We start from the raw sequence: 12,338 nt of genomic DNA on the forward strand, positions 1-12,338 counted from the left end.
TGTTGGCGTGGGGCGTCGTTTAGATTCAAGCACAATACGTCGTTCGTCAGTCGTTTCTCCACAATTCGGCGACACAAGCCGAGCGGTCCAGGTGTTCATTCGCCAATGCCCCGTGGTCGATTCGGGGACTCGACCACCGTGGACAATTCTTCCAAGATCCCGATGAGTTTCAGCGAGGACAGCGTCTCTAAAGACGTCTCCGACGCCTCCAAGAGGAATTCGGACGGTAAGACGATTTTCTATTACTTCTACGTTTTGTAAGAAGCGCAAACACCGCGGATAGCAAAGATCGATTTATTAATTTAGATTACCCCATTTTAATTACTACAAATCGACAATAATACGTCAATTTAATGACACTGTATAAAAATATTAAATATTTTTAACGTATTGTTTGCACGGTTTTTTGCCAATGTTCGGTGTATTTTGATATTTAATTAACTAATACTGCTGGTTTTCGCGGCTCTTTCGTACAAGTTTTGTGAAATATTTTTGGGCGAAGCATCGTGCGCTATTATTTGACCCCGAAATGCGAATGGTTCCTCTTTATGTATAAAAATTTGGCCTATTGTTTGCAAAATCGAAAGAATATATCTACTCATAGTGTTAACTCAATTAGTTCTCAACCGAATGGTCTATAGAAACCAATTTCCTTCTAGTTTAACACGCTAGTGATCAAAAAGTAGTAATTAGAGCTTTATTGTCCTAGACTAGATGGTACACTTTTCGGAAACATTTTAACTAACCCTAAATCGTTAGAGGCGAGCGAGTGAATATACAAATAAAGCTAATGTAAACCATTAAACTAATATACTGTGAAGAATGTAGCAGTCTATTTTAGCTTAACAATGAACGCCCTTAATGTAAATGCTAAAAGTTGTTAATCTAAATTGGTGACTTGGTTATATCTGGTTTACGTCAAGAAACTGAAATTTTAAACTTGAATGTTATAATTATCGCTTCAAACTCTCGACAGTTCTTCTCAATCGGATAAGCCATAATTCTTCTCACCAGTTCTCTTGACAAGAGTTCTAACTTTTTCAAAATAGTGGTCAGAGTTCGAATCGAATTGGTTGATGGTGGCAAAGTATTTAACTTTCAGTCACAGCAAACAAAATTCGGTTAAATTTATAATGGTACCCTAATTTTCAAAGGTTTAATATAGGCCTATATACATTAATTTCATCGTTAAACATTTGAAAATTTACTTAGTATCAAAGGCCATTATAGCGACTTCCGTTAGCCGCCATTTTGAGAAGAATTCGTTTTCACGTGACATCTTTTAGCGATAAAAACTGTTCTAATACCCAAGGCACCACGCTAAGCCCAAGTCATCTAACGACTTTTAATGCCCTTCAATCAGGTGGGCGGGTTACATTGCGTAGGAGGGTGGTGGCAAGCCCTTCATACCACGCGAGCCAACAGCGCCCTACACTAGCTATTACCGTTAACCTCAACACGTTTTTATGGAAAGAGGAAACCAAATTAGTACGTGGGGAGAGAACTTTCAATCTTAACGCAGAAAGAGTTGTTCCAAGTTTTCACCCAGTGCCACAAGCTGGGATCGAATCCGACTCCTCTTGCTGCGAGTCGCAAGTGCTAACCACTCCGACACACCACTCTAATAACTTCGCGAATACCGCCAACGAAACTTAAAATACAAATCCCGAAAATAACTAGGCTGTTCGATAAAAAGGGAATTTGTGGACCCGTTTAATTCGTGACATGATTAGACGACCAGAAAGTTGGTCATATTTGTGAGAAGAACGCAAAGTCGCTTTAGTAGGATGGATCAGAGGGAGAGTGAATTGCAAATATCGCATGGTCACTCACTCTTCTACGAATTTCCGAGGACGCGCAGGTGGAGAATCTGTTATTAGCTCCTTGACGTACCCCAGATATACGACTTTTAGCCGGAAACGCTTGCGAGTCTCTTAGCGGATGCAGTAGATAGCAGTAGTAGGCCTAACCCTAGAATTTAGTAGAATCTCACCTATTTTCGTCGACCTTTTCTCGTGAACTCTTTTTTCTTTTTTGTTTTTCTCTCCGCTTCTTTATATTGGGATATCCTCTCTCTCACTCTCTCTCTTTCGTCGTCTCTATTTCTTCGAATGCGTTGTTCATGACGTAAATGTGCATGGTTTTTTCATTCTATTCCTTCGTGGTTGTAATAAATATACCCTGCCAATCGAATCTCTCTCTTTGTCCGTCTGTCAACCCGTATATCTACCTTACGTGGCCAATCAATTTCCGGAATAATTAACCTATCAAAAACTAATAACGTAAAAACGATAAAAAACGAAACCAAACTCTAAATCGGCGCATATAATATAACCTGATGTTGCGTCCTGGAAGCTTTCTTTGACGATGTAGACGATCCGACGCCGTTTGGCCTGTGCTACATGCTTCAGAAGGAGCTCATTAATCCGCCGTTCATTGCCCTCTCTCCTGTCTCTAAACACGCCCCCGAATTACTGCAAGGTTAGGAAAATGACTCCCTACAATTTATTCATTCAACAGCGCACTTTCTTTATGTCCAAATTATATCTTAACTCTCTTATTATACACTATTTACTGTTTCGCGGTCAGTCACGACTCTCACTTACTGAACACAATACACTTTTCGTCTTTAACTAAGACACTTTGCTTTAATCAAGGATGTATTTGGGTTAACTGGGAATATATGGCCGCAACTATAATCTGTTTTCAAGATATTCTCACCCCAGACAGAATGTCTTCCCCACCTTACCAATAGATGGTGGAAAACATTATACGAGGGAAAACAGAGGGGCGTGGTTTTTTTTCCGGAAGTCAAGAGACTAACAGGTTGCCGCTCCTATATTCTCTGTTAAGGTTATTACATTCATCGTGTATACCAAATGTATACACACTATTTTTATAGACTTTCTTAATGGTGTAGGATTACTATTATATTTCACGATAAATACAATATTTGGTCCCTTTTTTAAGCACGTTGACAGTGTATCGTTTCTGTTATTGTTCAATAGTGTATTTAAACAGTAATAGTTAATATCAGAAACACAGTGCGAAGGTTTTAGAATTTTAAAATTTAATCCGTGGCAAATTAACCCACGGTTCAAAGGTTATAAGACAAATTCAAATTACGGTTCAATTAATTCGAATACTCATTGTACCTCTCTTAGGCCGCGATTAAAGATTCGGAACGTTAAATTTGGAAATCTAATTATCGAAAGTTACGGATCCATTCATAAGTAGATTAGTATTGATAAACTTTAACAAAATTTGGTATTTGATGTTCCGAGACGAAACCCTCGGATCCACAGCCCGATAATTAAATTACTCCAGCCACCACGCATTGCCATCGAATTCAATATACCCTTACTTGGATGCTCTACCTCGTTCCTCTTCCTCACTCAATTTGCATGACGTATTTGGATAATCCCTCACTAACCGAATTTCTTTCGATTTTAAACTTATACCTAATGCAAAATTGATCCACGTGCCCCCCCCCCCCCCCTTATACTTATACGTTAATTAGAACGTCATTTATTAACGGTGCGTGCCATAATTTACTCATTCATTTAGACCCCGTTTTCCAATCCCGGGTTGCCGTAAATTGGTGTCAAAAATAATCAATTTTGCGTTTCGTAAAAAAACAACGTTGTATAGTTGCGTACTCCAAAGATTAACCTCAAAAAATGTCTTAAGAATTACAAATATTTGAAATTTTTAAAAAAATATTTGAAATTTTTAAAAAAATATTTGAAATTTTTAAAAAAATATTTGAAATTTTTAAAAAAATATTTGAAATTTTTAAAAAAAATATTTGAAATTTTTAAAAAAATATTTGAAATTTTTAAAAAAATATTTGAAATTTTTAAAAAAATATTTGAAATTTTTGAAAAAATATTTGAAATTTTTAAAAAAAATATTGGCGAATGTCAAAAAAATATTGGCGAATGTCCAAAAAAATATTTTACGAATGTCAAAAAAATATTTTACGAATGTCAAAAAAAATTGCGTACGTAAAAAAATATTGGCAAATGTCCAAAAAAATATTGGCGTGAATGTCAAAAAAAATATTGGCGTATAATCTTCGAGTACGTATTCTTGAGAAATTTTAGAGAAACGTTAAAATGAACCACATTCCGTGATTGCGGTGTATCGTTTATTTGCACTCGAATAACGTTTATCTAAAAAAAAGAAATAGTGAATCGTTGAAAGGATAATTTTGTGTGATTCCCCTTTTTCTGTTTTTGACTTTTTGTTTCTTTTCTGTTTTTATATGTACGTCGTTTTTTCGTTGAATGAAAACGTTATCTTCCTCTTCAAAAACGCATTTCCGAAAACATTTTGATTTTCGATAACTATAAAAAAAATCGACCGAATTACGTCCATAATAAACTTCGGCCACTCTGTACAATTCGTATTATAACAAAACCAAATCATAAACTACAACCTCCACCGAAACTAAAACAAAGTAGTGTCCGCAGCTCAACCGGGCTCTAGACGGGGAAGTTTCTGCAGCAATTTCTTTCACAAAGTTCGACGAGACAGTCCCCCGGCGCCGGCTTGCGGTAAGATATGTATTCAAAAACACAAGCATACGCTGGACAAAAGTAAGCAGTAAAAATACACACACGGAATACCGAAATAAGTCATGTTTTGACCACGTGCACTTGAAACTACACACTACTGTTCTTTTTATGCCTTATGTCCGGGCTTGGAATTTATTTTCACACTTTCGCTATGTCTCGTAGTTCATAAATTTAATTTGACTTGACTCTTACAGTCATGGAGCATTTTAATTTCACAATCAATGACTTATAACTTAACTAGGTTCTTAACTCCGCTTTTTCTAAACCCCGAACCGCAATTTCCGTAAACATTTTTGCAGTTTTTATGGTAGTCAATCCGATTAAATTTAAATATTAAAATTAAGTTTTAATTTAAAATATACATTTTTGAACTAGTAGCGCCTTAGGATACCATCGCGCTAAACACGTAGCCTTTTTGATCAGTCCACATTTAGGCGCATTTTGTAATTTCGATTTTCTTGCGAAAACTCGTAAATTAAAATTTCGAATCTCTAATTTTTTAATTTCTATATTTAGGAGTAAATTTTTCGAAGTTATGCGGCTGAATTGCGAAAATATTAAACTTGATTTTAATCACGCTTTCTGGAAACGTTTTTGAATCGTCTTACTTTTTAATCAAAAAGATAAACGATCATATATGGTATTAATTTGTCTTTCTCATTAAACACACACTTGTAAAGCGGCTTATGCCACATTGGTTCTAAATAGTTCAGCATGAATTAAGCGCATATGAACTATACTTAACTACTTTTCACTTGTGCCTGAACGGATGTCGATGCTCGGAATCTTTGTAGTATGAATTTTGGACTCACTTTTTTGAAAGCTTTTGCGTTTTTTCCCCCATCTCTACGATGTATAGCAATCTTATAGTTCTTGTAACGTCCAAGGATCAAACGTTAACAATGGCAACGATAGTTAAATTAAAATATTGCTTTTGTTATTTTTGGATTTTCCAGACGAGGAACCCGAAGAACCTCGCTACACCGTACTCACGAAACAGCATAAAAATGCCATCCGTTCCTTGAGAAAAGTGAGTTTTCAATTACTTTGACTTTTACAAGGAGACTAGCCGAGGTGTTACACACCGATTTTGTTCAAACTCGGGGGATTGGTAGACCTTCATGTAACTTTAAAAATCCTAAAGGGATTTTATTCAATGGGCAACGGTTTTGCCATGGCAACGAAAAATGTTTTTGAAAACATAAAATGGAAATTTTCCCATTGAAAATAACATGGGATTTTGACCGATTCCAAGGGTCCCCCCCCCCCCCCCTGTGAAAAATTTTACAAAATTGCAAAAAAAATTAAAATACCAAAATTATTAAAATATTGATAAAAATTGACGAAAAAATCAAAATTGATCACATTTGGATCAATTTTTTTAATTTTGTTCACAGGGAAATTGGTCCAAATCCCATGTTATTTTCAATGGGAAAATTTCAATTTAATGTTGTCAAAAACATTTTTCGTTGCCATGGCAAACCCGTTGCCCATTAGCCTAGCTGATTATTATTATTATTATTATTATCCCTTTAGGGTTTTTCAAGTTACATGAAGGCCCCGAGTTTGAACAAAATCGGCGTGTAACACCTCGGGTAGTCTCCTTGTTAGTGGAAATTAATATGCCTACTTACGATGGAAGTATCCATTTAAGACAGTATCCTAACCGAGGAATTTTCAAAAGACTCGCCGATTAGATGAAATCGGGCCTCATTTTTTTTAAATATAGTTAGGTACACAAAGAAAGTAATTTATCCTAATTATAAATAAAATGTTGAACCGACCCGTGGGAAATTATGGTCAAATTTTCCGCTGTAGGCCCTGTACTATGAAACATTTGAAGGCATCAAATTAAAAGGCCCAAGTAATCCCATTGAGGCCCCTCTGTTATATGATGAGGTGGTTGAGGCTCTGTACTGTGGGGCAATGTCGAGGGGCAGGTCACTTCCTTGATTAACGACGCACCCCTCAAAAGATTAAATCCGATTTAATCGTGATTATTTTGATTAAATTCAATTTAATCACGATTAAGTTGATTAAATCACGTTTAATCATGAGTAGAATGTTTAAATCTGATTTAATCATGATTAAATGATTAAATATTATTAAAATGATTAAATCTGATTAAAATGATCAAATCTGATTAAAATGATTAAATGTTTAAAATGATTAAATCCTGATTAAAATGATTAAATCCTGATTAAAAAAATTATATCGTTATTAGTATGATTAAAATAAATCGTACTTTAATTTTGATTTTAATGATAAATTCCCGATTATATTGATTAAACCGTGATTAAAATGATCAAATCTGATTAAAATGATTAAATGTTTAAAATGATTAAATGTTTAAAATGATTAAATCCTGATTAAAATGATTAAATCCTGATTAAAAAAATTATATCGTTATTAGTATGATTAAAATAAATCGTACTTTAATTTTGATTTTAATGATAAATTCCCGATTATATTGATTAAACCGTGATTAAAATGATTAAATCTAATTAAAATTATTAAATCTAATTAAAAAGATTAGATCATGATTAGAATGATTAAATCTCGTTTAAATGATAAAATCCTGATTAAAAAGATTAGATCATGATTAGAATGATTAAATCTCGTTTAAATCGTGATTAGATTTTCTAATCTTGATTAGATTTTCTAATCTTGATTAGATTTTCTAATCTTGATTAGATTTTCTAATCTTGATTAGATTTTCTAATCTTGATTAGATTTTCTAATCTTGATTAGATTTTCTAATCTTGATTAGATTTTCTAATCTTGATTAAATTTTCTAATCTTGATTAGATTTTTTAATCTTGATTACCCTGATTTAATCACGATTACCCTGATTTAATCATTTTACTATGATTAAGACGCACCCAAAATGGAAGTGACCTGCCCCTCGGGAAATGTACACGAGTGGGGTGTATTTTAGAGAATAAATGAGATATCGTGCTGATTTGAATTTTTTAGAGGGAAAGAACTTGTTAGAGGAATTGCGTGAAACATTAAAACTCGTCTCAACATAGTAATTCTCCCTTAGCATAAATAATTGCATTCTTGATTCACAAAACACATTTATAAAAGAGCAAAATTAAATGAAAGAACCGTTAGAAAATCAACATTTAAGGTTAACTTGCGTAACTCAAAAATTTGGTGAAAGATAAATAAGATTATACAATAAATTTGTGGCACTGCTACTGCAGGTTCGAGGTACTTTTCAATGGGAGCTAATTACTCTCGGATGTGTACAATTCATCACTGCTCAAAGTGTACCGCGCGTAAGGATACTGTTTCTTCTGAAAAGTATTTTAAAAAATCAGTAGGAGGTTACTTTCCTCTTAAGAAATGTGTTATATACTTTGGATGTTAGTTAAAGTATATTGGACGTTAATCGTTTATTGACAGATAAAATATTTTGTGGCGAGGCGTAAATTCAAGGAGGCCTTGAAACCTTACGACGTCAAAGATGTGATAGAACAGTATTCCGCTGGCCATGTAGACCTTTTAGGAAGGACAAAGAACGTACAAGCTAGGTACGCATATAGATACCTTTCTCTTTCTCGAGTAGGGCTTCGTCTAATCAGGGATAGTCGATCAAAGTAGAGAAAACGTGTCTGAATAGCCAGTGCCCTTGGACTTATTTCTCTCGCTTTCGCGGAGAAATGTAGGTAACGGCGTTTAAATACTGCGCGAGTCTTAAACGTATTTCTCGTCAATGCGCGGGTTTTGGAAACGGTATGAACTAAGCCATTCGACACGGCCTCAATACAGTCGACTCTATCCCCCTCTATAGAGCACCAAGAGCTCATTAACATTCCATCTCGATATATACATAGCGGTAATTAAGGATGTTTAAATTGGATAGTTATCGATTGGTTTCTCTAATTGCAGGCTAGATCAAATATTAGGTAAAGCGGGTTCGAAAGCCAAAGACGTTTACGACTCCAAAATCTCGCTCGCTTCCAGGATAGTCAAAGTAGAAAGAACGGTATGTACCGACGTCATTAACCGCAAACTTCAACTTTAGCTTTCAAAGCTTTAAAGCTGGTTTTCATTACCTAAGGAAAAAACGCCACCACGGAGAGCTTCGAAGCAAAAAATCTCCTTAATGCTTGGTTTCCACTACCATAATGGATTTCTCTTTACGCACTTAAAAACGTTTGTACGTCCCAAAGTTGAATGACGCGCTTTTAGGCGGGCTAGTGGAGACCAAGGCTTACGGTTAATAATTTTTTTTGGCGTTGACTCAAAAAAATCCCGTTAGGCTTAAAATATTTTGGCGTCGATGCTCACCGTCGCGGCGTTTTTCCCCTAGTGAAAACCAGCCCTAAACGAATTTAGTAATTAACGCACCACTTTGAACGTCGTCAGGTGGAAGACTTGGAGAACAAATTGGACCAGTTGATGGAAATGTACATCGAAGATCGGGTTCGTCTGAACGCGATCGCCTCTTTAGCGTGGACGTCTTCTTCGCCAACGGGCCCTCATTCTCCTCCGTCTCTAGCGCCGAGCGCCAGCCCCACGCCGCCATTGCCGACGTCTACGACCGGCCTCGGCAACGGACACGCGGTCCAACAGACGCCATCGCCGCAGCCTCCGTCGACGGGGTTAGTCTCCTTGACCGGAAGCGCGGCTGGAGGCGGCACTCAGCCTAATTCATCCGGCGGCGGCGCCACCGTTTCATTGCCAAAACCCAAATCCATCTTAGTTGACAAACAGTCCAGCGAGCCGAATACCCCGGTGTCTAAGAACTTCGACCGGCCTTGCGTGCAACGAGGTAATTCGGACTTGGGGCAGCGGCTCAAGAAGCGAGTGACGCTGAGACATTCCTTGGACACGTCCATCCCGCAAGCGACGACGGAGCACTACGGGCCCATCCACCACCCCAGCGTCGCCTCCCTCCGCGCCGGAGCGCCCAGCATCAAAATCGAGACGGAGGGCAGTCATTTCGGGCCCAAGAGCACCGGCACCTTGTCCTCCGTCGATTCTCTGGACGCGGCGTCGTCGGAAACCAGCACTCTGGCCACCGAGGTTGAGTCGTTGGGCGTGGCCAGCGAGGAAGGCGACGCGGATTCCACCGAAGGAACCGCGCCGGAAGACGCCGAAATCTCGGCCTTGCTTCGGGAGGACGCCGACTCTGACTGCACTCTCAGTTCGGTGACCGTCGTCACCTCGGAGAACTCCTCTCTACTCAGGCCCCAAGACCTCCAAGCGTAATAATACACGAAGAGAAATTCCACGGGACCGATCCCTTCGGTGTACTGGTCGTGTCGCCAACGATATACCACCACGACTGATCCGATACTTAATCGTACGCTAGCTTATACTATAAGGATTCCAGGTATATATCGTCGATTACGACCGGGCTGGCCGTTCTCGTATATTAAAGCGGTTCACCCCGATTTGAATAATAATGATCTAGTCTACGTCAGGATATAAGAAGGAAGAATAGACGCAGAGCGCGCAACGCGTTGTGGCATGGCCAAAAAGACGAAACATATTCAAAACATGGTGACACACTATCCATTGACTTCGAATCGTTCAAATGATAAAGCATTGCCTAGTTTATTTTCGCTTAGTTTCACATTTCAGTCGCTCGTTTTCAGTTTCGTATTTATCCGAAATCCGTCCAAATATATGGACGTAAAAACCTCACAATTCCCGGTACGCCAATTATTATTTATCCACGAGTCTTTCATATGTAAAAAATAATTGTTTTGTTTAGAATCAAATGAACGATTTGACGTCAAGTATGCCTTATATAAAAAACTGAATCGTTTCCCGAAACACGTTCGGGAGCTTATACCTTCGGTGTATCATATTATAATAAGTAAAATTATATAAGGTCCCTATGATTCTGAATATATATATGAAGGACGATACTTCGTTCAATTACTGAAGTGATTTTGTAGAGATAGTGACGCCATCTCGCGTGTATAATTAACAACATACCCCGAAATATTTTACGGATAACGGTGTAAATAATAAATAATGCCATAGGCCCTATAGTTATTCAAAGAAAACCTAAGAAATAATTTATAAAATGGACAAATATTTACTCTAAAATCGACGAATATAAGGTTTTTTCCCTCGGAGCTCCGAGGGGGAAAAATTACTAACTTGTACAGAAATATCAAAATATAAAATATATAATTAACTTTAACAAAGAAACTGGTGCTGTTTTTGAGCACTGTCTAAAGGTTAAGAAAATTATCTCTCGCACGTTAAAACAACAACCCTTTCTAAAAAAATAATACCCATTTCATCGAAATGTAATTTATCTTCTCATAATTTAATAAAAAGTTATTAGGAAAATTTCCATAAAATTTGACAAAACAAACGCTGTTAATAAGGCTACGATCATCGAAAATAGTATTATAATTACAGTTATTTAGGAATACTATAAATAATATTAAAAATCGTCCCGTTTTAAAATGAGTTTCACTAGCTTAGTGGATATAATTTATACTATTTATTTGTACCTGAAACGTTAAAGTTTATATTATTTTCCTTTTTAGTTAATATATAAATCGGATAAACGATATTACTTTGAAAAATCGATTGCTTTTAATGCACCGAGTTTGGTATCAAAATACGAAGATCATAGCCGCGCTAGCTTCGAAGCAAAATATTTAAAAACAGAATCATGAAAATCGTTTTGACCTTAGACTAGGGATTTTTCGCTATTTAAAAATAGGGGGGTATAGACCTAAGCCTTTAGCTTTCATTTCTTATTACAATGTACATATTTAAAATAAACCTCCAAAAAAACGCGAGGAAACCAAAGAAAAAGTATTTTCAAACACTGAGTGATCTTCCATTCGATTAAGCCAGATTGTAGCGAAAAAATATAATATTGGTAAAAATTTTCCTAAAATACAAAAAAAACGCACTTTTTCGAGCATAATTTTTTGAAGAAGAGTGACTTTTTCGTCTCGTCACACATAAAACACGACACATTCACCGATATATAAAATAATAATAAGCCCAAATAATTTATTCATGAAAATAAAATTTAAAAATATATCAAAAAGGTTTAATTCGAACTAAAAATTAAAAATTACATCGTTTTGTCGGTAGGGCCTAAATATATTTAGAACTATTGAACTGTTAAGTTTAAGCTCAATTTTTAGGACGTTATATTTTTGGGGGTAGGTACCCCTTCTTTTTTGGTTTAAATTTCAGCCCCTCCAAAATAATTAACGCCTATGCTACCTGAAAACCTTCGCATCTTATTTTGGAATTCTTTATTGGAAATTTAAATTTATGTCAGAGCATGACCGTATTTAAACTTTCATCTAAAGAAGGGTCACTAATACTTTGATGTTGTCTCTTCTTTAGATGACCCAAATTTGGTTTTCTGGGGCTGCCAATTTGTATTTAAAAACGGCCACGCTTTACAGAACTTTAAATGTAAACCACTTCATTTAGTTATTATTTAACTATTTCATAATTCAATAGTTACTTGTGGTGCATTTACTTAACTTAATCTGAAATGCGATATTTAATTTATTCCAGAAAATATATTAATTAAGAAAGCCTATGTTGCTAGGCCCGTTATAGAGTCATAGAGAAAAGAAACAAGGCGAGTGCACTCGTGGGGTTTTCGTTAGACTGGATCGATTGCAGCGCCACACAGTTGTCGAGGTGTAAATTATAAAAATTAGTAATTTTTTATATATAACAGCCGATTTGATTATTTAATTGACAAAAAATATTAAAATATTGATTTATAAATTAAATAATTTACGA

At 36.2% G+C, this 12,338-nt stretch overlaps 1 protein-coding gene across 4 annotated transcripts in view; it reads left to right on the top strand.

Annotated features, from left to right (window-relative positions):
* KCNQ (KCNQ potassium channel) overlaps positions 1–11,751 on the top strand; it is a 317,124-nt gene extending 305,373 nt beyond the window's left edge. For all 4 annotated transcript variants that reach the window (XM_090176883.1, XM_090176880.1, XM_090176882.1 and 1 more), the window contains 5 exons: positions 24–226; positions 5,537–5,610; positions 7,992–8,119; positions 8,478–8,574; positions 8,958–11,751. In XM_090176883.1, the coding sequence (XP_090033009.1) occupies positions 24–226; positions 5,537–5,610; positions 7,992–8,119; positions 8,478–8,574; positions 8,958–9,803 (1,348 nt within the window). In that variant the 3' untranslated portion in view covers positions 9,804–11,751. The remainder of the gene's footprint in view (positions 1–23; positions 227–5,536; positions 5,611–7,991; positions 8,120–8,477; positions 8,575–8,957) is intronic.
* Positions 11,752–12,338: the final 587 nt, after the last annotated feature.

Source organism: Leiobunum rupestre, chromosome 6 (assembly GCF_980474605.1).
Source record: "Leiobunum rupestre chromosome 6, qqLeiRupe1.1.hap1, whole genome shotgun sequence".
Lineage (NCBI taxonomy): Eukaryota > Metazoa > Arthropoda > Arachnida > Opiliones > Sclerosomatidae > Leiobunum > Leiobunum rupestre.